This window comes from Oncorhynchus nerka, linkage group LG28 (assembly GCF_034236695.1).
Source record: "Oncorhynchus nerka isolate Pitt River linkage group LG28, Oner_Uvic_2.0, whole genome shotgun sequence".
In the NCBI taxonomy this organism is placed as follows: Eukaryota; Metazoa; Chordata; class Actinopteri; order Salmoniformes; family Salmonidae; genus Oncorhynchus; species Oncorhynchus nerka.
This window is the reverse complement of record NC_088423.1, coordinates 80,959,990-80,987,956: the sequence shown is the minus strand read 5'-3', so window position 1 is coordinate 80,987,956 and position 27,967 is coordinate 80,959,990. Positions and strand designations below refer to the sequence as shown.

The 27,967-nt window shown below is 43.4% G+C and overlaps 1 protein-coding gene across 2 annotated transcripts in view; it reads right to left on the bottom strand.

The window, feature by feature from the left end:
* Positions 1-27,967, bottom strand: part of LOC115113765 (terminal nucleotidyltransferase 4B-like) — a 34,472-nt gene that overhangs the window by 5,657 nt on the left and 848 nt on the right. For both annotated transcript variants that reach the window (XM_029641746.2, XM_029641745.2), the window contains exons 2-5: positions 9,952-10,075; positions 7,671-7,717; positions 2,298-2,418; positions 1,323-1,430 (exon numbers count right to left, since the gene is read on the bottom strand). In XM_029641746.2, the coding sequence (XP_029497606.1) occupies positions 1,323-1,430; positions 2,298-2,418; positions 7,671-7,717; positions 9,952-10,075 (400 nt within the window). The remainder of the gene's footprint in view (positions 1-1,322; positions 1,431-2,297; positions 2,419-7,670; positions 7,718-9,951; positions 10,076-27,967) is intronic.

The following is a 27,967-nucleotide window of genomic DNA, read 5'->3' as shown; positions in this document are numbered from 1 at the left end:
ATAGTGCCCTCGAGAGGGGAATGTCTCAGACTAGGACCATGGGTATGGCTGGATTGAGGGACAGAGGAGACGTAGTTAAGTGTATTAGCTACCATCACCTCCGTCAGAACCCCAAAAAACCTGACATAAATGTACAACTTTTATTTTACCAGGTAGGCCAGTTGAGAACAAGTTCTCATTTACAACTGCGACCTGGCCAAGATACAGCAAAGCAGAGCGACAAAAACACAGAGTTACACATGGGATAAACAAATGTACAGTCAATAACACAATAGAAAAATCTGCATACAGTGTGTGCAAATGAAGTAAGGAGGGAAATAGGTCAATAGTGGCAAAGTAATTACAATTTAGCAATTTGCACTGGAGTGATATGTGTAGATGAGGATGTGCAAGTAGAAATACTGGTGTGCAAAAGAGCAGAAAAACAAAAACAAATATGGGGATGAGGTAGGTAGTTGGTTGGATGGGTTATTTCAGGATGGGCTGTGTAGAGCTGCAGCGATCGGTAAGCAGCTCTGACAGCTGACACTTAATGTTAGAGAGGTAGATATAAGTCTCCAACTTCAGTGATTTTTGAAATTAGTTCCAGTCATTGGCAGCAGAGAACTGGAAGGAAAGGCAGCCAAAAGGGGGTGTTGTCTTTGGGGATGACCCGAGAAATATACCTGCTGGAGCGCGTGCTACGGGTGGGTAATGCTATGGTGACCAGTGAGCTGAGATAAGGCCGGGCTTTACCTAGCAAAGACTTATAGATGACCTGGAGCCAGTGGGTTTGGCAACAAATATGTAGCTAGGATCAGCCAACGAGAGCATACAGGTCACAATGGTGGGTAGTATATGGGGCTTTGGTGACTAAACAGATGGCACTGCGATAGACTGCATCCAATTTGTAGTGTTGGATGCTAATTTTGTAAATGAAATCGCCGAAGTCAATGATCGGCAGGATAGTCAGTTTTACGAGGGTATGTTTGGCAGCATGAGAGAAGGATGCTTTGTTGTGAAATAGGAAGCCGATTCTAGATGCTTAATATGAGTCTGGAAGGAGAGTTTACAGCCTAGCCAGACACCTAGGTATTTAAATTTGTCCACATATTCTAAGTCAGATTCGTCCAGAGTAGTGATGCTTGTGTCGGGTGCGGGCATCGATCGGTTGAAGAGCATGCATTTCGTTTTACTAGCATTTAAGAGCAGTTGGAGGCCACGGAAGGAGTGTTGTACAACAATCTATGCTTGCTAACTGTCAAGCCTGTTTCATCAGCTAGCTCTTTTACTGGACTGCATTAGGTAATGTATCCTGAATAAGAGATGCCTGCTTCACTCACTTTTTTGTAGTCTTTGATGAGAAGGGCAGCTTTGACTCCGTTCTTCACATTGAAGCTGATGTCCACCTTCACCTCTGTGCGGAAGTCTGTCAACTTGATGATGGGTACCTGGAACAATGGAAAATAGTGATGAGGATGGATTTACACATACACTGTCACCCGGGGCAATGACACACTGCACAGTTAGTATGCATGCACAACACTATACACGTCAGCTACCAGTGACTGAAATGACTGCAACATTTAACAAAGAGCGTGTTGACAATGAATAAGTTCGTCCTAAATATTTTAAAAACTAAAAGCATTGTATTTGGGACAAATCATTCATTAAACCCCAAAACAAATATTGTAATGAATAATGTGGTAATTGAGAAGGTTGAGGAAACTAAACTGCTTGGAGTAAGCCTGGATTGTAAACTGTCATGGTCAAAACATATTGACACAACAGTAGCTAAGATGGGGAGTAGTCTGTCCATAATAAAGCGCTTCTCTGCATTCTTAACAGCACTATCAACTAGGCAGGTCCTACAGGCCCTAGTTTGGTCGCACCTGGACTACTGTTCAGTCGTGTGGTCAGGTAACACAAAGAGGGACTTGGGATTGAAATTGGCTCAGAACAGGGCAGCACGGCTGGCCCTTGGATGTACACAGAGAGCTTACATTATAATGTGGAGGAGAGATTGACTTCGTCATTACTTGTATTTGTGATAAGTATTAACATATTGAATGCACAGAGCTGACACCCATGCATACCCCACAAGACATGCCACCAGAGGTCTCTTCACAGTCCCCATGTCCAGAACAGACTATGGGAGGCGCACAGTACTACATAGCGCCATGACTACATGGAACTATTCCACATCAAGTAACTTATGCAAGCAGTAAAATTAAAAAACAGACATGTATAACTGCCTTAATTTTGCTGGACCCCAGAAAGAGTAGCTGCTGCCATAATAAATACAAATACAAACATACCGTGGCCTTGTCCAGCACTTTGATGGAGTTCTCGTCAGTCACGTTTTTCTTCCGCAGGGCCTCTTCCAGGGTCCAAAGGGGCAGGTTTTCCCAGTTCCCAAACACCACCAGATCGATGTCACTAGGAAGTGGAGTAAGTAAAGGTCAGAGCAACATCACATTCGGATCTGAAGAGAGGACTCTCCAGTTCACTTTCACACACAGCTTATTGTCACTAATCCAGAGTCCCCAGTTACAGTGTTGTGTGTGTGTGTGTGTGTGTGTGTGACGTCGGAGCGGAGCAGTCTGGCTCGTCAAGAAACAAGGTTAAAAAAGGCTTTGGATCAGCAGCGATAAATGACCACAGCCTTAATCCCAAAAAACAAAGGCAAATAATTACACAATGGCCAGCCACATCACTCTTTCTCCATATAACCACTCACAAAGGGGTGAATTCTGAACACTGTTAAACGTGCGTAAATGTATAATTATTATCTTTTTATGCACTTCTCTATGCGTATGTATTCTGACCTTTAACTTAAAGGAAAACTCCACCCAAAAACAATATTTTGGTATTTGTTTCATTAGTCCATTGCTGATATAGTCCCAAAATGTTTAGCATGTCAGAATTCAAGTTTAAGATGTATAACTTAAAAAACACATAAATACAGCCGGTATGATCCATTTTGCATTATATGATGCAAAACACAAATCATATTGACATTAAGCGAATGAATAAGGCATGTCTGAATACCAAATACTGCTTAGTGTGTAGGAAAGGCATGCGTAGAAAAGGCCTAAGAGCTTACAAACTTGACACAGACATCAGTTAAACATCTAGTCAACTAAGGTAAATTAAATGTGAAATCAACAAAAACATTCACCAGTCATCGGATTTTGTTTAAAAAATACATTTCTATGGGCCTCCCGAGTGGTGCATTGTTCTAAGGCACTGCATTGCAGTGCTAGCTGTGGCACTAGAAATCCTGGTTCGAATCCAGGCTCTGTTGCAGCCGGGAGACCCATGGGGTGGCGCACAATTGGTCCGGGTTAGGGGAGGGTTTGGCTGCCAGGGATGTCCTTGCGCCTTTATGTCCCGGGCGCATGCACGCTGACACGGTCGCCAGGTGTACGGTGTTTCCTCCAACACATAGGTGTGGCTGGCTTCCGGGTTAATTGGGAGAGTAGTGGAGAAGGTGGAAAGTTTTAAGTTCCTTGGCGTACACATCACGGACAAACTGAAATGGTCCACCCACACAGACAGCGTGGTGAAGGCGGCGCAACAATGCCTCTTCAACCTGAAGAAATTTGGCTTGTCACCTAAAAACACTCACACTTTTACAGATGCACAATCGAGATCATCCTGTGGGGCTGTATCACCGCCTGGTACGGCAACTGCACAGCCCTCAACCATGAGGGTAGTGCAGTCTGCACAACGCATCACCGGGGACAAACTACCTGCCCTCCAGGACACCTACAACACCCAATGTCACAGGAAGGCCTCCTCAAGGACAACAACCGGCTATCATCCAGAAGGCGAGGTCAGTACAGGTTAGAGGTCAACTGATTATGATTTTTCAAAGCCGATACCGATTATTGGAGGACCAAAAAAAAGACGATACCGATTAATCGGGCGATTTTTTAAAGATGTATTTATATAAATGCAACAGAGCCTGGATTCAAACCAGGATATCTAGTGCCACAGCTAGCATGCATGCATGCATATATATATGCTAGCTGTGGCACTAGAAATCCTGGTTCGATATATAAACATATATATATGTAATAATGACAATTACAACAATACTGAACGAACAATGAACACTTATTTTAACTTAATATAATACAACAATAAAATCTATTTAGTCTCAAATAAAAAATGAAACATTTAATTCAAGTTCAATTTGGTTTAAATAATGCAAAAACAAAGTGTTGGCGAAAGAAAAAGTGCAATATGTGCCATAACGTTTAAGTTCCTTGCTCAGAACATATGAAAGCTGGTGGTTCCTTTTAACATGAGTCTTCAATATTCCCAGGTAAGAAGTTTTAGGTTGTAGTTATTATAGGACTATTTCTCTCTGTACCATTTGTATTTCATATACATTTGACTATTGGATGTTCTAATAGGTACTTTAGTATTGCCAGCCTAATCTCAGGAGTTGAGAGGCTTGAAGTCATAAACAGTGCAATGCTTGAAGCATTGCGAAGAGCTGCTGGCAAAACGCAGGAAAGTGCGGTTTGAATGAATGCTTACAAGCCTGCTGCTGCCTTCCACCGCTCAGTCAGACTGCTCTATCAAATCATAGACTTAATTATAATAACACGCATAAATACACGGCGTAGGTCATTAATATGGTCAAATCCAGAAACTATAATTTCAAACAAAACGTTTATTCTTTCAGTGAAATACAGAACCGTTCCATATTTAATCTAACGGGTGGCATCCATAAGTCTAAATATTGCTGTTACACTGCACAACCTTCAATGTTATGTCATAATTATGTACAAACTGGCATTTTAGTTCGCAACAAGCCAGGCGGCCCAAACTGTTGCATATACCCTGACTCTGCGTGCAATGAACGCAAGAGAAGTGACACAATTTGCCTAGTTAATATTGCCTGCTAACATGAATTTCTTTTAACTAAATATGCAGGTTTTAAAAAATATACTTCTGTGTATTGATTTTAAGGCATTGATGTTTATGGTTAGGTACATTAGTGCAACGATTGTGCTTTTGCGCTTTTGTTAAATCATCCCCCGTTAGGCAAATTTGGCTGTCTTTGTTAGAAAGAAATGGTCTTCACACCGTTCGCAATGAGCCAGGTGGCCCAAACTGCTGCATATACCCTGTTGCACAGAACGCAAGAGAAGTGACACAATTTCCTTAGTTAAAATAAATTCATGTTAGCAGGCAATACGCAGGACAAGCTAGATAAACTAGTAATATCATCAACCATGTGTAGTTAACTTGTGATTATGTTAAGATTGATTGTTTTATATAAGATAAGTTTAATGCTAGCTAACACCTTACCGTGGCAGCTTGCTGCACTCGCATAACAGGTAGTCAGCCTGCCACGCAGTCTCCTCAGGGAGTGCAATGTAATCTGCATTAATCAGTGTCAAAAAAATGCCAATTGCTGATTGTTATGAAAACTAGAAATTGGCCATTCCGATTAATCGGTCGATCTCTAGTACAGGTGCATCAAAGCTAGGACCGAGAGATTGAGAAACAGCTTCCATCTCAGGACCATCAGACTGTTAAACAGTCATCACTAACAGAGAGGCTGCTGCCAACATACAGACTCAAATCTCTGGCCACTTTAATGGATTTTTTTTTTTTTTTTAAGTATCACTAGTCATGTTAATGTTTACATATCCTACATTACTCATCTCATATGTATATACTGTATTCTATACCATCTACTGCATCTTGCCTATGCCGCAAGGCCATCGCTCATCCATATATTCTTATTCATCCCTTTAAATGTGTGTGTATAAGGTAGTTATGAATTGTTTTGATTACCTGTTAGACATTACTGCATTGTCGGAACTAGAAGCACAAGCATTTCGCTAACCATGTGTCTGTGACAAATACATTTGAATTTGAGTCAAGAAGCAGTGCGGCTTGGTTGGGTTTTGTTTCGGAGGACGCACGGCTCTCGACCTTTGCCTCTCCCGAGTCCGTACGGGAGTTGCAGTGATAGGGAAAGACCAACTACAGTTTTTAAAAATCTAATCAGTTTTCCATGTTGATTCAACGTAATCACATAGATTTTTTTTTTTAATTACTTGGAAACGTTGATTAAACCCATTTTTGCCCAGTGGGTAGTTTTTGTAGTTTAACCCCATACATTTTGCAAATGTATTCATTTTTAAACTGAAATACCTGTTTACATAAGTATTCAGACCCTTGGCTATGAGACTCGAAATTGAACTCCGGTGCATCCTGTTTCCATTGATCATATTTGAGATGTTTCTACAACTTGGAGTCCACCTGTGGTAAATTCAATTGATTGGACATGATTTGGAAAGGCACACACCTGTCTATATAAGGTCCCACAGTTGACAGTGCAGGTCAGAGCTCCGAGACAGGATTGTTTTGAGGCACAGATCTGGGGAAGGGTGCCCAAAACATTTCTGCAGCATTGAAAGTCCACAAGAACACAGTGGCCTCCATCATTCTTAAATGGAAGAAGTTTGGAACCACCAAGACTCATCCTAGAACTGGCCACCTGGGCAAACTGTGCAATCGGAGAAGGGCCTTGGTCAGGCAGGTGACCAAGAACCCGATGGTTACTCTGATAGAGCTTCAAAGTTCCTCTGTGGAGATGGTTGTCCTTCTGGAAGGTTCTTCCATTTCTACAGCACTCAACCAATCAGGTCTTTATGGTAGAGTGGCCAGACGGAAGCCGCCACTCTGTAAAAAGGCACATGAAAGTCCTCTTGGAGTTTGCTAAAAGACGCCAAAAGACTCAGACCATGAGAAACAAGATTCTCTGGTCTGATGAAAGCAAGATTGAACTCTTTGGCCTGAATGTCAAGCGTCACGTCTGAAGGAAACATGGCACCAGCCCTACGGTGAAGCATGGTGGTGGCAGGATCATGTTGTGATGTTTTTCAGCGACAGGGACTGGGAGACTAGTCAGGATCGAAGCAAAGACCAACGGAGAAAAGTAGAGAGAGATCCTTGATGAAAACCTGTTCCAGAGCACTCACGGCCTCAGACAAGTGCGAAGGTTCACCTTCCAATAGGACCACGACCTTAATCACACAGCCAAGACAACAAATGGAGTAGCTTCAGGACAAGTATCTGAATGTCCTTGAGTGGCCCAGCTTGGGCTTGAACCCAATTTAACATCTCTGGAGAGACCTGAAAATAGCTGTGCGGCAACGCTTCCCATCCAACCTGACAGAGCTTGAGAGGATCTGCAAAGAATGGGAGAAACTACCCAAATACAGGTGTGCTAAGCTTGTAAGCGTCATACCCAAGAAGACTCAAGGCTGTAATCAAGTCCAAAACACACCAGCAATAAGTTGGAACTCATTGGGTTAAGGGTCAGTTTACACTCACTAATGGTGCCCGGGTCAGCTGTTTGTTCACCCGCCAGCTATTGCTAATAACCCATCCACAACCGCCCAAGTATATGTGAAAAGGTGAATCTGAGGCCCACAACCGGCCCTAACCCAGATTTTTTAAAGATATTGTTTTCTCTATTCAACCCGCCACCCACCCTTCATCCACACAATATTTCATGACCCTAAACCCGACCGCCCCGCGGTTATATCCGCAGGGTCTGCAGGTTATGAGTCAACACGCATATCACCAACACACTATAAGAGAGATAATGATAGGAAGGCCTTTATGTACTCCATTACCTGAATCAAACAGCTTACCTGGTTGGCAGATAGAGGCCCGTGCTGAAACTCCCAAACACTTGAACCTGTAACAAAGTCAAACGTGTTATTCATTGATTTCACTCATCAATCAGATAAGCCGAACTATACACTAGCTTTGAACTGATACAATGGCAGGTATTTAGTTAGAAAATAAAGACAAATTATATGATTTGACCTCTGTCAAGTCACGTGATATGCTACTCTCCTGTGACAGTCTGATATTTCGGGACAGGTGTCAACTAAAGCAATAAAAATATCTTTATGCTAAATGGGGAGGGTAACGTGCATCAACTTATTTCACCTTTTATGCAAGGTGAAATATGTGCACAGTCATTATCTGACAACCATGCAATGTCCTTGGGTGTAAAAAATGGGAACAGAATGTAGTTATGAGAAAAAGGATCAAATTATGCTTTAAAACCTAACAGTTTGGACAAAAAATAAATGAAAGAAGCTTTTTATTTAACGCGTCCAGATACCAGACAAATATCCCGCTTTATCTGAGCTTTGTGGGCATTAACCAATGTCACGTCACATAACAGTATTTCACATTGGTTATGAGGGCTCAAAAATAGCCTTTGCTGAAGCCTGAAACCAGCCGCTATTCCCTTAAACCTCCCTCCTGGGCTGAGCTCCTGCCTGAACCGACCAAGAGGGTTAAAGCCTGGACTCCAATCTGCTTACTTGAGGTGCATTAGGTCAATTCGTGGGCATGTGATTGTGGTGTGGGTGGAAATGAGAGGGGTGATGGATTGCCACTGTGGGACGAGTTCCAATCCCAGTGAGGGGGAACACATCCACACAGGTCCCCAAGGTAAACTTAACTCATGGCTCGGCTCTCTACTGTATAAAGAGCTAGTGGTTGTCACTTACATTATCGAGAGACGGGGTGAAGTTAGAGAGGGAAAGAAAGACATGGGGGCCGCCTCAGACAAATTGACCTAGACAGATTACTCAGCTATCTGGTGGGTACACAGTTGTTCAGTTCACCCAGTCACAGACAGGTCTCGCATTGAGTGTGTGTAAGAGGTCAGGTGATTGCTGGGAGTCTTAGTCCTGTTCTTGTTGTGGACAGGATATTAACTGCTCTCCTGCCTCAGTGGATAAGAGTAAGAGGTAGGAACAGTGCCAGGGACAGCAGTGGGCTTTTCTGTCTAGCTCAGGGATGGACAATTATTCTAAATTTTTTGAGTTCATTTCCTGCAATACTACACAATTTTTCATGGGGCAGAGAGAAAATTTGCAGTTTCACAGCAAAGTCCCTGTAATTCTACATCTTTTGCCATAGGGTGAAGAAATGACATGTTTTTATATGATGTCTGAGTGAGAGTGACTAACAAAATCTATGGGGCCCCCCCGGTTGGTAATTCGACCATGATTACTACAAGATAGCTGGCCACTAGACATTTTAGCTGACATGGGCTAATTGAGTTGCTGTCAGTGACTGACATAAGAAAACTGCTGATTGCACCTTGTGTATTCTACTATTCCAACTCGACAGTAAATTGAGACCCAGACTGAGTTCCTAAACAAAAAAAACAAAAAAAGTGATCTGCGGGCCTACAAAACGGTAGTTGTCCATCCCTGGTACAGCTTGTAAAGCTGAGAGCAGACACACACAGCTCTATCAGCAAGCTCTAAGTCAGCAGGAATACGGAAACCTGTAGATTACAGGCCAAAATATAACACAGCCGGGAGATAAGAGCGGACCGACCAGGCACTTTCACAAATGGCTGCTGGTCACACGCCCCACCATATTCGGCCTGTCTTTCATCGTCATTACAGCTCAGCCTATAGGGAGAGAAAATAACTCTCCTACAGAGTCACGACTCCTTTCAGACAGCTATAGAGCCAGCCAGAGAAAGACTAGAAAGATGTAAAGACAGCATTTCTACATAGAGCAGCAAGTTCTCATGCTGTCTCTAGCAATGAAGGGAATGTGTATGAGGGAACAGGAGATTGTGAGAATCTCAAGCAGCTTGCCGTGTGGGTGAGACCTGTCTGTGTAGCTAGAAACCACTTCCATTCCAAACCTTTGCTCTGCCTGTCACTTCTAGTAGTTGGTGTTGGCTTTTATGTAAGCATGAACTCTACATGGTTGCAATATTTATTTGAACTATGGCCCGTATTAGCCTGGGCCCAGATCTTTTCAACTATGTTAAAGTTTCAACAACCAGAGGAGTTCGCTGTACACCAATAATGGTCAAACAGATCTGGGACCTGGCTAGACCTGTATGGGCTTAGGACTGGAACTGTAGCGATGCGAGTGATCTCTTACGTCAGCAGTGGGCCACAGGTCTTTGATGACCCTCTCGATCCTGTCCACCACCTCCATCCTCATCCTCTCCTCCTCCGCCCGAGGAGACATGTGCTTGTAGAAGTCATTGATCTCCTCATGGAGCCTGCAGAACACAGAAAGAAAACAGGGTTAGGGAGGGAGACAGAGAGACTGAGCGAGAGAAAGAACAAAAGGAGAAAGTAGCTTGTTCATAGGGATAGTAGGAGTCTGAAATAGATCAAAAGACACTGACAAAGATTGATGGCAGAATATATTGTAAGAGAAAAATCTAAATAACAGGTCTACAATACAATTGATGGAGTCTACAACACAATTTATTATTCCAGTCAATGCAATTTGTAAACAACTTTCACTGATGGCCCACTGAACAGCCACCAGAGACAATTACCCCAACCTACCATGTAATGGAAATGGTGAAAACAAAGACAACTACCCTGCCCTACAATCTAATGAAATAGAGAAAACAGAAATGACACTTCCTCAAACACGCTAGGCATTTGTGGGGTTAATCGCAAAGCATCATTACTACATAAACTGGCTTCTCTACCGGAGGCCTGTTATGTGAAAGGCTAACAGCCAACACCTGTGTGCCAACAAACTGTAATCAAGTAGCATCTACTGAAGACTGGAAGAATTGCATTAACTACAGGATTATGACAGACAGGCTGACATGTGAGAAAAGATCACAAAGCCACAATAATGCAATACATCTACACCTTTGGTACAAATCATAGGGCATATTCCCACTGTTAGGGGTATGGACCCGTTCTTCACTGGTACCAAAGCAGTTGGCAGAAATGTCATTTCCCTTGCCTAAGGTCAAATTAAATAGTTTGGGAGGACAATGCTAATAAGTACAACTGTTGCTGTCCTCGAGTTAAAAATGGGTGCTTAACCAACAAATCGACTTTACTAAACGATCAACAATGCCGCAGGGTCACTTCCCTTCACCCCGATAGTCAGGTAAACTTGGTCCTTGGATAGGTGGGTATGAATGCCAGGGCAGGTTTAGGGAGACCAGGGACTGTGGCAACTGTCAGATACATTAAACAATGGCACAGAGACAAGACCGTGACTGGGCCAGTAATTGACCGACTGGGGTTATTTCTGCCTGCAATTCACCCTGCTGTCTGTCTATTATGAAAGCTGCAGATTGACCAACACACCCACCCACAGGGCCTAGACCAGAGGCTATAACAATGAAGACTGGGTCACACACACATTCACACGTGATACCGATTGCCACACACACACAGTGCAGCCTAAACCAGCTGCCACCTCAAACTTTGACCCAACCAACACACGTCCTTGTGGTTCCAAACTCTACTGGGTAGCTCTTGTATGTTCTGGCCAGTGCTTAGTGTGGGGGCAGGAAGCGGAGCAGGAACAGAATGGAGAGGAATCAAGCCAGTCAAAGGGGATTGGAGCAGACAACACGTGGACACGAGGTTTAACACTCAGTGACCAACCAACACTAAGGCCGTAGGGAAACTCAGTCATCGGAGGATAAAATACTTATTCCCTTTCCTAATCTTACAAAGGAAACTCTACTAGCTTGAGTTGAATAGCAAGCTGCACATCCAGCATTATGATTGTGAGTAGAGCAGAGGCAGCAGTCCTGTTGTGTGAGCAGCTGTAATGTGAGTGAACACCACATACTGGAGGGGGTGTACTAGAGGCCAGGACACATGAGGGCTGGGCTGGGGCTGTCGGGGACTGGCAGTGGAGCAGGTCACACTGCCCTGGCTGCCCCTTTACTGGGTCTGTTCACACACAATCCCAGTCACCCACAGGGCAATGTAAACACAGCACAGCACCCAGCCAATGACAGGCCTGCAGTACAGCTTCCTTTGGCAGGAAAATCAAAAGGAGAGTGGGAGAGAAATGGTAGCAACTTCTGAGCTTGTTTAGCCAAGCGTGTGTGCCTGAGAGGGCTCAGCTGTGAGAAACACCAGTAGCTACTGTAGACGATTCAGCCTGCTTGTCATTTGCGTTTCAGGGTTTTAGATAACAGGCTTCTCTGGCGCTTACAGTAGTTTGTGTTTCACCTAATCCTCATCGACACCCAGACAGACATTCCTGGTGTAGCAGCCAGGAGTCCAACTGAAGGGCCCTGACCCGGTTAAACCCCAGCCGACAGCCGCCCCAATCACCAGCCTGTCTGTTGGCCCAATCTACACAGCAGTCCAGCCAGCCAGACAGTCATGCCAGTTCAATGCCATCAGTCCCTGGGTAGAAGTACTCCTCCCTGATGTGATGATACCAGGCCTTTCCAGCTACATCACTGCAGGTGTTCATCCTCAAACAATGATCCCTTTATATTCACACAGAGGGTGTATCACACAGCTTGTAATATAAACAATAGGCTGCTAAACTAATCTAACTTCTACACCACATATGTCAGAGTCAAGGCCCGCGGGCCACATCCGGCCCGCAAGAAGGTTTTTTACGGCCCCTGGGATGATCTTGATTTATTATTAGAACCGGCCCGCAGCAAGCCGGCAGCCCGCAGATCTTTTACACGCACCAATACTACATTTCCCACAATGCAAAGGTGACGCACCGAGCAGTAGGCTGCTTCATTTCAATATTTATTGGCACAGCAGTCGTCAGCATCACAGTAAAATTAACTTTCAGATACCCATCAAAAATGGCAAAACGGAAGGTGGATACTGAGAACCGGGGGTTTCAAACAAGGTGGGAGTCGGAGTATATGTTCACGAAGGTAGCTGGAAAACCTGTGTGTCTTCTGTGTGGAGAAAGTGTGGCGGTACTGAAAGAGTATAATCTGAGACGACATTATGAAACGAAACACGCGGACAAAAACAAGAATATGGACATGGAACAAAGGCTACAAAAGGCAGAGGAATTAAAACGAGGCCTCAAATCTCGACAGGCTCTGTTCAAAAAAGCCAAATCACAAGGCCAGGCTGCTGTCAAGGCCAGTTTTATTTTGGCAGAAGAGATCGCTAAATCAGCCCGGCCATTTACGGAGGGGGATTTCATCAAAAACTGCATGATTAAAGTTTGTGACGAAGTTTGCCCAGAAAAAGGCAACTCTTTTTAAATGTGAGTCTGAGCAGAAACACCATTGCCGAGAGAGTAGACCAGTTGTCCATCAATCTAAAAGAGCAGCTTGTGAAAAAGGAAAAGATTTTATTGCATATTCCTTGGCTGTGGATGAGAGCACCGACATTTCTGACATTGCCCAGTTGTCAATTTTCATCCGCGGAGTGGACTCCAACCTAAGCGTGACAGAGGAGTTTTTGGCTTTACGTCCTATGCATGGCACAACTACGGGGCATGATTTGTATGAAGAGGTGTCAAGATGTGTAAATGAGATGGAGCTGCCTTGGGAAAAACTCGTGGGTTTGACAACCGACGGAGCACCTGCGATGTGTGGACACAGGAGCGGACTGGTGGCGAAGATACGGGAAAAGATGCAAGAGGAAAACGCGACAGGTGAGCTGACAGCTTATCATTGTATCATACACCAGGAAGCGTTGTGCGGTAAAGCCTTGAAAATGGAGCATGTAATGAGCATCATCACGCGCACAGTTAACTTTATCAGAGCCAAAGGTTTGAATCACCGCCAGTTCAAGGCATTTCTGACGGAGTTAGAAACGGAGCATGGTGATTTGCCTTATCACACAGAGGTGCGATGGCTAAGCCAGGGAAAGGTGCTTCAAAGATGTTTCGAGCTTCGTGAGGAGATTTGTCTGTTCTTGGACAGCAAAGGGAAAGACACAACACAACTCCGAGACGAAATGTTTCTGTGTGAAATGGCTTTTCTGTGTGACATTACGAGTCATCTGAATGCAATAAACTTGCAGCTGCAGGGTCGGGATCGTGTCATCTCTGATATGTACAGTACAGTGAAGGCATTTAAAACCAAACTGACTCTGTGGGAGACGCAGATGCGGAAAGAAAATTTGAGCCACTTTCCCAGCTGCCAGACCATGAAAGAGAAGCTCTCTACCAGTGCGTTCCGAGCACACAGTTGGCTGATAAAATAGGTATGCTTGCCGCTGACTTTCGACGCCGATTTGCTGACTTTGAAGCACAAAAAAGCAGGTTGGAACTGCTCGGTAACCCATTTGCTGTTGACGTGGAAAGCTCACCACCAAACCTCCAAATGGAGTTGATTGACCTCCAATGCAATGATGCACTGAGGGCAAAATATGCGGCAGTGGGTGCTGCGGAGTTCGCCCGTTTCCTCCCGGCACAATGCCCCAGCTGCGCATCCAGGCTGCTCAAACGTTGTCTATGTTTGGCAGCACATACCTGTGTGAACAACTGTTTTCTTTGATGAACCTGAACAAAACATCACACAGAAGTCGACTTACTGCTGAACACCTCCACTCAATTCTGAGGATTTCTTCAGCTCAGAGCCTTACCCCGAACATTGATGAACTTGTGGAAAAGATGGGACACCACCAAGTATCACCCTCAACCTCAAACAAGTGAACATTACTGTGCAATCACATATTTAGAGTTTTTACTCAGTTCAAGTTTAAAAGTTAAAATTTAATATTTGTTTTCACTGCATGTTACTTCTCCTTAAACAAAGTGTTGTTTTTGATTAATAGATTTTTGCACTTTATTTTTTTGTATTTCAATCCAATTATATTTTAAAAATATTTCAGTTGAGTGGATGATAGAAAATTGCTATTATTGTTTTTTCTTTGAAGTAAATTTAGCCCACTTTTGCTAAAATAGAAAATATAGTCTACTGATGGTGCCTTGAATACCGGTTTCTTTCATTTAATGTTCATGTTATGGGGATATTTATATAAAGGAAATTTGTCTTTTGTGTCTGTTGAAAATTAAAGATTACTGACAGAGCCATAAGAAAATATTGCTTTATTTATCTGATCATATTGTAATATATTTGTTAGGTTTTCAGTAGGTTCAATTAGGTTCACTAGACTATATGCGTCATTTAAAAATTTTTCAATGAACATTCGAACAGTCCGGCCCTCGTCTTGTAGCTGATTTTTTTATTTGGCCCTCCGTCCATTTGACTTTGACACCCCTGTTCTACACCTTTCCTCACACAACCACCAGCCTCTCCCATTTTAAGTAGGCCAAGCTAACTCCTCAGGGCAGGTCCGGCAATTGTGTGTGAAGACACCCACCATGAGGTTCCCTGTCCTGCGGTACCATGAGCTGTTTTTCTAGACGGACCAGGGCCTCACATTACAGTGTATTCTGAGGTGACTGAAGCGGAGCACTATGCTGGGGATTCCTTCCTTCTCTTTCTATTTGTCTCTTCATTTCTGGTGTTGGTCAGACTGACAGTGGAACAGGAGTTGAAGTACCTTCAACATGTGACACACCCCCACCCACACACACACACAGCAACCGGCCCACAGATACGCTCTGCAGAGGCAACCTGGCTGACAGCATTCATCAAGCCCAGTCAGTCACTGCAACAAAGACTGCACCGTGAACACACCTAGAGTCAACATAGCAAGGTATGACTACAGTGGGAACTACTAATGGGGGAAAAAAATCTATACAAAAACATCTAAATTAATGACAGATTAAATTCAGATTATTTTGAGGAAGTGTATACTGGCTACAGCGTCTCAACATGGCCAAACAGTACTATTGCCGTTTGTTTTTCAAGCAAAAGGTGTTAAGAGAATATGTGAGCACATTTGTTCGGTTTGCCGCCAGCTGAACTGAAGCCTTAAGTCACTCCATCTAGAGCCACCTGTAACAAGAGAGGACAGGGGAGGGGGCCGTCCTCAGACATATGCACGGGAGGGGGCCGTCCTCAGACATGCGCACGGGAGGGGGCCGTCCTCAGACATGCGCACGGGAGGGAAGCAGTCTGGCACTGGGCCAGGAGATACAGCCATCAGCAAGCCATTCATATAGAGTTCCCATATAGCCATTAACTGGGACACATTCAATTCAACTGACTGACACACGCGTCACATATTGATTTGACGCGCATGCCACACTCCCACAGAAAGACCATGGTCAAACTTTTGTCACACGTACCACACAATGACTGATACACTTATCAGGGGAGATCAAACAAATCTCACACCAATTTGGAGGCGATGGCAATAGAAATGTAGTGTGTGTGCCTGCCAGTCTCCTAGCAAATGTAGTTGTCTCACACTGCTAGCCTCCTACACTGTGCTTATAACAAACAACAAACTGTGCCAGTGTCAGTTTCATTTCAGAGAGTCAGCCCAAGTATAGGCTCTCTATTCCAGCTCAGACCAATGGTGCTGCTAAGTTTCATTTCAGAGAGTCAGCCCAAGTATAGGCTCTCTATTCCAGCTCAGACCAGTGTTGCTGCTAAGTTTCATTTCAGAGAGTCAGCCCAAGTATAGGCTCTCTATTCCAGCTCAGACCAGTGTTGCTGCTAAGTTTCATTTCAGAGAGTCAGCCCAAGTATAGGCTCTCTATTCCAGCTCAGACCAGTGGTGCTGCTAAGTTTCATTTCAGAGAGTCAGCCCAAGTATAGGCTCTCTATTCCTGCTCAGACCAGTGGTGCTGCTAAGTTTCATTTCAGAGAGTCAGCCCAAGTATAGGCTCTCTATTCCAGCTCGTCTCGTCATCCTGGGAACCGGCTTAGACTAGGGGGAGCAGCCCAGTGCTTTTGGAGCATGTGAAAGAAACAATATCGCTCCTTCCTGAATCACATTACAGATCGCACAGCCTCAGCCAAAGGAACAGAACACAGACCCTTGGCACTTGGTAAAAGATAACACGCCTGCCTTAATCATAATCGCCTCAGAGCGAGCAGGGCTTCCAGAGAGCTGAGCCTGGAGAGAGCAATTAGGCTTCACACACAGCGAGAGAGAGGCTCCTGTGGAAGGCAGAGCAGGACTAGGCAAACCCATTTGGGAGCCCTGGGTTTAGAGGAATGGTTTTGCAACTGAAACAGGCAACATCTTTTCCAAGATATAGATACTGTAGTGTACTACTCAGCAGCAAGTGCCAGTAGGTTTCTAGGGCAGCAGAGTAGGTGTGGTGGAGGAAATGTGTCTTCATATGAAGGAGCAGGGGGGAGAAGCATAACTTCAGGGTCTCATCTGCAAGTTCACTGTTGAAGTGGCAAACTGGTACTGCTTATTGACCAGCTGCTCAGATGGACTGACAGTATAAAGGTGTGTGGGAGTCAGAGGGCATGGCATGTGTCTCAGTTCAGACACAGGTAGCAAAAGACACTGGAGAGACAAATTAAAACTGGCTACCAAAGTGCCTTTGAGAAAGGAGAGGGTTCGCTGCAGATGGCTTTTCGAATGTGCAAGGCCAGCCCCCTGGTTTAGAATGGCCTCACAGCATTAGAGCAACCAGCTATAAATACTGCAGAAGGACCAGGGACAGAAATAACAAGGTACTGTACCATGCCCATGTTTCATAGCGCTGCCAGAAACAGTGAGAGACATGTCATCCAGCAGGCATTCTCTTCACGTGAACCTGCAAAAACTTTCATAACTCACTGCTTATTAGGCAGTCCCTCTGTTGGCAGTGCTACATGTGTAAATATGCCTCTCACAAAAACATGAGTAGGCTAGCCTATGAGTGACAGGGCCAGCAATACAATAGTCACACACACACACACACACACAGGAAAGGGTGTCAACCCAAACCACACACTGAACATAAGGTGGCTCAGACTGGCTACCATAACCAGAGGATTTGGGTTAAAGACAAGCGAGGGCTACGAGGACCCCAGTTGTGCCTGATCATTAGTGACCTTCTTGGCCTCAGTGGAGTTATCCGGCACACACTAGCTGCGGTTGAAACCATGTGTTTAGTGCTGCAAAAAAAGCTTCCGGCTCCACGGGCTCCAAAACATCTGGCGTGCCTGAGCTCCAGCCATAAACACTAGACTACACCATCCTCTTCAATTAAAGCCCTATTGCTCGATCCACCAAAACATCTGGCGTGCCTGAACTCCAGCCATAAACACTAGACTACACCATCCTCTTCAATTAAAGCCCTATGGCTCGATCCACCAAAACATCTGGCGTGCTGGAACTCCAGCCATAAACACTAGACTACACTTATATTACACCATCCTCTTCAATTAAAGCCCTATGGCTCGATCCACCATAACATCTAGGCCTATATTCAGAAGTACAGAGACCTATGGATGGACATAGACATCAAAAGAACAATCTAATAAAGATCTTGGGCTACCCCAAATACAATCTGCAGACATAATGCTAACAGATTTGAGCCATTAGCACTAGGCTAAACATTAGTAACAAGAGTCTAGTCTACTCAAACTCGTGTGTTTGATCTAAATGTACTGCATGTCATGTCCTCTGAACTCCATGACAATTTCCACTCCATCTCTGAGCTCACAGGCTAGACTCTAATCACTGCATGACCCTAGTTTGCCTATCAACCAAGTCATCATGGCTCCTTCCACTGTGTGAGGCCTTTGGAAAAAAAATAGCCAGGATGCAACATGTGAGTGGCAACCTATCAGACAAGCATAGAGATCTGTGGTATACAGGTTGCATATAGAGTTCATCAAGACTGGAGAAGAGAGCACAAGGTGTGCTTTATCATCATTAGTCACATGGCATGAAGTGACACCTGTACCTAGGTAGGTTTCTCTTAATCTGCCTGGTTGAAAAGCATTTATAGAGGCTTATGAAAATGCAATTGCCAGATATGTTTAAATACATATACTTAATTAAATACAGTGAAAAAAGATTTCAAACATCCAATACTTTAACAATTACCATAATTTGTACAACAGAAACAAACACCAAAAAAACACAGCAGTCTCCAATTGAAACGTATTGTCAAACAGTATGACAGTCAAAAGAAAAATGACTGTTTTTCAGTCTTGGTTTTGTCTGGGCAGTACCAAAACAAGAAACAATCTACCCAACTAGCTACCCCCTATGCTGTTCAGACCAGAGGTCGACCGATTAAATCGGAATGGCCGATTATTTAGGGCCGATTTCAAGTTTTCATAACAATCGGAAATCGGTATTTTTGGACACCGAATTGGCCGTTTTTTTACACCTTTATTTAACCTTTTTTTTGTAACTAGGCAGTCAGTTAAGAACACATTCTTATTTTCAATGACGGCCTAGGAACGGTGGGTTAACTGCCTGTTCAGGGGCAGACAGATTTGTACCTTGTCAGCTTGGGGATTCAATCTTGCAACATTTCGATTACTAGTCTAACGCTCTAACCACCTGATAACATTGCACTCCACGAGGAGACTGCCTGTTACGTGAATGCAGTAAGAAGCCAAGGTAAGTTGCTAGCTAGCATTAATCTTATCTTATAAAAAACAATCAATCATAAATACTAGTTACCTATACATGGTTGATGAAATTACTAGTTTATCTAGCGTTACATATAATCGATGCGGTGCGTATCGTTGCTCCAATGTGTACCTAACCATGAACATCACTGCCTTTCTTAAAATCAATACACAGAAGTATATATTTTTAAACCTGCATATTTAGCTCAAATAAATCCAGGTTCGCAGGCAATATTAACCAGGTGAAATTGTGTCACTTCTCTTGCGTTCATTGCACGCAGAGTCAGTGTATATGCAACAGTTTGGGCTGCCTAATTTGCCGGAATTTTACATAATTATGACATAACATTGAAAGTTGTGAAATGTAACTGGAATATTTAGACTAATGGATGCCACCCGTTAGATAAAATACGGAACGGTTCCGTATTTCACAAAGAATAAACGTCTTGTTTTCGAGATGATGGTTTCCAGATTCGACCATATTAATGACCTAAGGCTCGTATTTCTGTGTGTTATGTTATAACTAAGTCTATGATGTGATAGAGCAGTCTGGTGGTAGGCACCAGCAGGTTCGTAAGCATTCATTCAAACAGCACTTTTGTGCGTTTTGCCAGCAGCTCTTCGTTGTGCATCAAGCATTGCGCTGTTTATGACTTCAAGCCTATCAACTCCCAAGATTAGGCTCGTGTAACCGATGTGAAATGGCTAGCTAGTTAGCGCACTAATAGCGTTTCAAACATCACTTGCTCTGAGACTTGAAGTAGTTGTTCCCCTTGCTCTGCATGGGTAACGCTGCTTCGAGGGTGGCTGCTGTCGATGTGTTCCTGGTTCGAGCGAGGGATGGAAGCTATACTGTTACACTGGCAATACTAAAGTGCCTATAAAAACATCCAATATATAGTCCTATAATTCCTATAATAACTACAACCTAAAACTTTTCCTGGTTCGAGCCCAGGGAGGAGCGAGGAGAGGGACGGAAGCTATACTGTTACACTGGCAATACTAAAGTGCCTATAAGAACATCCAATAGTCAAAGGTTAATGAAATACAAATGGTATAGAGGGAAATAGTCCTATAATAACTACAACCTAAAACTTCTTACCTGGGAATATTGAAGACTCATGTTAAAAGGAACCACCAGCTTTCATATGTTCTGAGCAAGGAACTTAAACGTTAGTTTTCTTACATGGCACATATTGCACTTTTACTTTCTTCTCCAACACTTTGTTTTTGCATTATTTAAACCAAATTGAACATGTTTCATTATTTATTTGAGGCTAAATTGATTTTATTGATGTATTACATTAAGTTAAAATAAGTGTTAATTCAGTATTGTTGTAATTGTCATTATTAGAAGAATTATTATTAAACATTATTAGAAAAAATCTTTAAAACAAAATCGGTATCGGCGTTGAAAAATCATAATCGGTCGACCTCTAGTTCAGACTACATTAACCCGACTGGCTTTCAAATTGGCCAGAAGGGGAGAAAATATCAAAACATTCTTCTTTAAGCACATGGGATGGCTGAGATACGGAGGGTTTCCCCATACGTGCTGGTAGAGGGAAGGGTATATTACCCACAATCCAAAGGACCAGCAGCATTTATAGCTCTCTGCAAGTCCTCGCCTCACCACCTGGCTGTATGCCAGAAGGGGGACATGACAACGGCCTTTTCTCAATTAGGTTTGTAAGACATGTCAAAGATAAAATTATAAGTAGCGTGTCATTTTAAACTGTTTGCATGCTTTTCCCCTTCAAGAAAACAATAGCTGATTCAAAGAGGGTGTGGCAGACTTCAAAACTCTTCCGTGAAGGACTCAGGTAGGATACACTTGTTTCCTTGGCAAAAGGAGCCTATTGAGGAGGAGCATTGATATCTCTGACAGCCAGTACAGTACAGACCGCGCTATAGCTCTATGAGTGGCGCTGTGTTGGGGTAACAAGAGGTGATATCTGGAAGCTGGAACTGTGGGACTTGGATCATAAATCTCAGAGATGGTTCTAAAAACAATAATGTGCTTTTCTGATAGTCACCGAGCGATTAGCAGCACATTTAGATGGCCCATGGGGTCAACATTGTACAAAACTAATCTGGCACTGTTTGACCGCTGACCTCAACACATAGGACCAAGGACAGGGTTGTGTTCAATAGCACACCTGTAGGGCATACTGTAGCAAAGGGTAATGAAACATTTCTTATTGGACAAGTTCAGATAGTCCCTCCCTGTTTCACTTCATTTTGGTAAGTTTTCTCCATTTTGTGCCTAGTGAACACAACCCTGGTCTTTCCACAGCTAGTTGTGTGTGACAGCACAGTGCAGCCATACTATTTTAGGCAGTCCACTCCACTCACACACCAAGACAATTTCTGGGTCTTTCACAACAGCTTTTGTTTCAGTGAATCAGAGCTGGCTGAACGCCATTGCTGCTCCAGAGCTCATTGGATGGAGGGCACTGGGACTTCAGAGAAAGAGCTCAGGTTTCTCTCCAGGAGGGGCAGGTTTGTTTTGGGAGAGTGAAGCCAGGACATGCTCAGCATGTGCTGCATGTAAACACAGCACCCCTTATACATGAAGGCTGGACCTGCTGGGCTCAACCAAGCAGTACAACAACTCTGCATGAATACACACACCTCCACCCCTATCTGCCCTATCACCACCCCAGCAACCAACAGTGCCTTACTCGTCCAAGGAAAATCGTTCATCTTCTCCCATCCTTTCGTTTCCCCTCCCCATTAAATTGTGTATGCAGCAGTGGTCACAAGCTAAGGAATATAAAGTAAACCCCTTGACTAACGCGAGCCTGAATAGGCGATCCCCCAGGTATCACAACCAAAAGGAAAATGCACCTGGATGTGAATTTTGTACATAATGTTTCTGCCACCGCATCTTAAAGCAAAACATAGCTTCTGGATATCAGGACAGCGATCACTCACCTCGGATTAGACAAAGATTCTCTCTTCAACTAGCAGGACGCACAGGACATACTTCGAACACTAGACAAGGCCAACATCCCAGTTATTGGCAAGAGGAAGAGACGCAGGTACAGAGGACACAAAGCAGGGTGCCTTGTAAGGACCCACAGAAGGAGAGTGGAAAAGCTGCAGTTACCGTCATTATTACTCGCCAACGTGGAATCATTGGACAATAAATTAGACGAGGTACGATCACGAATATCCTACCAACAGGACATCAAAAACTGTAACATGTTATGTTCCACAGAATCGTGGCAGAATGATGATATGGATATTCAGCTCATGGGATATACGCTGCACCGGCTAGATAGAACAGCACACTCCGGTAAGAAGGGGGGCGGTCTGTGCATATTTGTAAACAGCTGGTTTTCATCTATACTTTTCATGCCTGTTTATTTACCACCACAGACGGATGCTGGCACTAAGACCGCACTCAGTCAGCTGTAGAAGGAAATTAGCAAGCAGAAAACAGCTCACCCACGGGGCTCCTAGTGGCCGAGACTTTAATAATCTCATTTCTATCAACATGTTAAATGTGCAACCAGAGGGAAAATAATTCTAGATCACCTGTACTCCACACACAAAGACGCAAAGCTCTCCCTCGCCCTCCATTTGGTAAATCTTGCCACAATTCTATCCTTCTGATTCCTGCTTACAAGCAAAAATTAAAGCAGGAAGCACCAGTGACTATAAAAAAAAGTGGACAGATGAAGCAGATGCTAAACTACAGGACTGTTTTGCTATCACAGACTGGAACATGTTCCGGGATTCTTCCGATGGCATTGAGGAGTACACCACATCAGTCACTGTCTTTATCAATAAGTGCATTGAGGATGTTGTCTCCACAGTGACTGTACGTACATACCCCAACCAGAAGCCATGGATTACAGGCAACATTAGCACTGAGTTAAAGGGTAGAGCTGCCGCTTTCAAGGTGCGGGACTGTGACGCTTATAAGAAATCCTGGTATGCCCTTCGACGAACCATCAAACAGGCAAAGCATCAATACAGGACTAAGACTCAATCGTACTACACCTTCTCTTACGCTCGTCTTATGTGGCAGGGCTTGCAAACTATGATAAACTACAAAGGGAAGCACAGCCGCGAGCTGCCCAGTGACACGAGCCTACCAGACGAGCTAAATCACTTCTATGTTCGCTTTGAGGCAAGCACCACTGAGGCATTCATGAGAGCATCAGCTGTTCCGGACGACTGTGTGGTCACGCTCTCCGTAGTCGACGTGAGTAAGACCTTTAAACAGGTCAACATTCACAAGGCTGCGGGGACAGACGGGTTACAAGGACATGTGCTCCGGGCATGTGCTGACCAACTGGCAGGTGTCTTCACTGACATTTTCAACATGTCCCTGATTGAGTCTGTAATACCAACATGTTTCAAGCAGACCACCATAGTCCCTGTGCCCAAGAACACTAAGGCAACCTGCCTAAATGACTACAGACCCGTAGAACTCACGTGCGTAGACATTAAGTGTTTTGAAAGGCTGGTAATGGCTCACAACAACATTATCCCATAAACCCTAGACCCACTAACATTTGCATACCGCCCAAACAGATCCACAGATGATGCAATCTCTATTGCACTCCACACTGCCCTTTCCAAAAAGAACACCTATGTGAGAATGCTATTCATTGACTACAACTCAGCATGCAACACCATAGTGCCCTCAAAGCTCACCACTAAGCTATGGACCCTGGGACTAAACACCTCCTACTGCAACTGGATTCTGGACTTCCTGACCGGTGCCCCCGCACATTGGCTAGCCAGACTATCTGCATTGTGTCCCGCCACCCGCTCTTCTACGCTACTGCTACTCTCTGTTTATCATATATGCATAGTCACTTTAACCATACCTTCATACTACTTCAATCAGCCCTACTAACCGGTGCCTGTATATAGCCTCGCTACTGTAATTTCTCATTCTTTTTTACTGTTGTTTGCCTGTAAGTAACTCCCTGACTGGGAAGCACAAAATTGGAAAGTGATCAAATCAAAATTTGTCACGTGCGCAGAATACAACACCTTACAGTGAAATACTTACTTACAGGCAAACAACAGTAAAAAAGACTGAGAAATTACAGGGACTTGGGGAAGAAAGCTAATGAAACATTTCCAAAACCAGAGATCACAAGCCTGAAAAACACTTTCTGATCAGTTGGCAGATGTCTAGGCTTTACATTTATATATCGTGAAATATCTGTTCATAATGCAGCTCAGTAACTAAGCATTGTGAGCAGAATAAGAACCAGAAGTTTGAGAGACCGAACCTGGTTGTGACTGTGATCCAGGCTGTACAGTAAAGGTTGGGGTATTAGAGTAATCACTAAGGAATGTCCTTATGCAAACAGTGTGCTTCATATTACTATAAATGAGGATCAGCCTGGCTAAGACTTTACTCTGGGCTCTTGCATGTTGCTAGCCTACGCTTGTCAGGCACGTAGAAGAGAAAACAAAAACGCCTCTACACCTCAGCCTTTAAAACAACACCCCACCCACCTCAGGACATTTCTCTAGTTTAAACTAGTAAGAACTGCATTTCTGAAATAGCTCTATGTCACATTAAGATTATATAAAATAATTGGTCAATATGTTTTTTCAAGACAGACCTGGTCCATTATACTTAGACTAATAAACAGAGGAGACCCAGGCAAAAATCTGTCATTATAGAGAAAATGGTTACAGTAACCTAACCTCTATATCTGCTTTCTACCAACCTGTCATATTGATCATAATCAGTAAGCTAGTATAGCCAACTTATGTTGGCTATACTAGCAGAAATAAAATATAAAACATTCATTACCTTTGACGATCTTCTTTGTTGGCACTCCTAGGTGTCCCATAAACAACACTATTGGGTCTTTTTTCCGATTAAAATCGGTCCATATATACCCTAGATATCGATCTATGAAGACTGTGTGATCAAGGAAAAAACAGCGTTTTAAAACGCAACGTCATTTTTTTAAATTAAAAAAGTTGACGATAAACTTTCACAAAACACTTCGAAATACTTTTGTAATGCAACTTTAGGTATTAGTAAACGTTAATAATCTATCAAATTGATCACGGGCGATGTGTATTCAATAGCTCCACGTCTTGAAATCATGTCCGGATATTTCTCATCCAAAACATCCTGTCGGAGACCGGAAGAAATGGGCTGTCTCTCACTCGTTTGACCAAGAAACAAAGCCCATGCAAATGACAAGACTGGCGACATCGTGTGGAAGCTGTAGGAATTGCAATCTAAGCCCCATATAATTTGGTTTCCCATCAACAATACATGCAAGTGGCGCATTGATACTTTTTCCAGTTTTCAGTGATCAGTTTTTCTTGCGCTTTTCGATGAAACGCAGGCTCTGTTATAGTCACAGCCGTGATTTAACCAGTTTTAGAAACGTCAGAGTGTTTTCTATCCACACATACTAATCATATGCATATACTATATTCCTGGCATGAGCAGCAGGACGCCGGAATGTTGCGCGATTTTTAACAGAATGTTCGAAAAAGTAGGGTGTCGACTTAAGAGGTTAACTGACTTGCCTATTTAAATCAAAGTTAAAGGTGTAAAAAAAAAACGGCCAAATCGGTGTCCAAAAATACAGATTTCTGATTGTTATGAAAACTTGAATTCGGCCATTCTGATTAAATCGGTCGACCTCTAATGTGGACGACTACAAATACCTAGGTGTCTGGTTAGACTGTAAACTCTCCTTCCAGACTCACATTAAGCATCTCCAATCCAAAATCAAATCTAGAATCGGCTTCCTATTTCGCAACAAAGCCTGCTTCACTCATGCCAGTAAACATACCCTCGTAAAACTGACTATCCTACCAATCCTCAACTTCGGCGATGTCATTTACAAAATAGCCTCCAACACTCTACTCAACAAACTGGATGCTGTCTATCACAGTGCCATCTGTTTTATCACCAAAGCCCCATATACTACCCAACCACTGCAACCTCTTTGCTCTCGTTGGCTGGCCCTCACAACATATCCATTGCCAAACCCACTGGCTCCAGGTCATCTATAAAAAATACTTTCCTAGGTAAAGCCCCGTCTTATCTCAGATCACCGGTAACCATAGCAACACCCACCCGTAGCACGCACTCCAGCAGGTATATTGCAACCCAAAGCCAACACTTCCTTTGGCTGCCTTTCCTTCCAGTTCTCTGTTGCCAATGACTGGAACGAATTGCAAAAATCTCTGAAGCTGGAGTCTTACAACTCCCTCTCTAACATTAGGCATCAGCTGTCAGAGCAGCTTACCGATCACTGTACCTGTACATAGTCAATCTGTAAATAGCACGCCCGACTACCTCATCCCCATATTATTACTTACCCTCTTGCTCTTTTGCAACCCAGTATTTGTACTTGCACATCATCATCTGCACATATAGCACTCCATTAATGTTAAATTGTAATTATTTGCACCTCTATGGCCTATTTATTGCCTACCTCCCTACATTTGTACACACTGTACATAGATTTTTCTATTTTTATTTTATGTTATTGTTATTGTTTATGTGTAACTATGTTGTTGTTTTTGTTGCACTGCTATGCTTTATCTTAGCCAGGTCGCAGTTGTAAATGAGAACTTGTTCTCAACTGGCCTACCTGGTTAAATAAAAGTGGGGGGAAAAATGTTTGCATCTGCCCAGCCACTCCTCTTTAAAGTGGGGCAGAACTCACTGATTTCACCTCGCTTTTCCACGGTCATTAAGAAATAGATTGCGACTTGGGGTTGTGGTTAGATGTGGGTCTGTTATGTTTGCTATATGTACTCTGATAGTTATCATTGTTTGTTCCATTCCCCAAACAGCCACCCTATTATGACTTTAGATAAAGGAATAAATTGTGTTTGTGATGCCAAAGTTACCTCACAAATGTGAGGATGTGCGAGTTGGAAAAACCCCCACGCTGTTTAATAAAGAACAAGTCTTGTTCCTTCAACATAACATTGGCAACGATGACTTATTGTTGTCCCATGTAAAGAAGTCAGAGTAGATCTGCTGTCTAAAGAAATGGATGGATTTCTTAAATCTCGCAAATCTAAATTTGGGAAAATACTGACTATGACTAAAAGTATACTATTCACACCTTTTACTAGATTTGGAACTAGAATAGATGCTTCTATTATATCAACCAGATAATTGTTTTTTCGGTTTTAATTGCTGCAAATTGGCAACAGTGAAACAGACGAGAAATACCAGCATTAGTAAGGCAGGCTTAGCCTGACAATCAGTAACGTGTCAACTATCAATAAAATAGTTCTGCATTGACTTGACTATGCTTCCCAAACAGTACTCGTGCTTTTAGTCAAATGTCAGTGGAATGGATTTGATTTTTTTGCTTTACTCGTCAGCGTAGCGAGCACATGCAGATGTTGGCAACCACGAGGTAGCTAGCTACCAAGGTCATAAAACAAACTACTGGAGGTAGCTAACTAACTCGCTAGTTGACTGTCCCATTGCCTTCAACTGACCTTAGCTGGTTAGGAACGTCCCCTAAATGACGGATAAAGACGCGTGACGGTCAAATCGGCACGCCTAAATATGGCTATGATGTCTAACCATAGGAATATGTGCGCTCACCTCACCAGCCAAGTTAGCTGGCTGGCTAGTTGTCTAACCAACTAACGTTAGTGTGGCAGAGATAGATAGATAACGCGTGGTTTATAATTAACTTGTAACGTTATATGAGCTAGCTAACGTTACTTGTAGCTGGTTTTTATTTGTGTAAT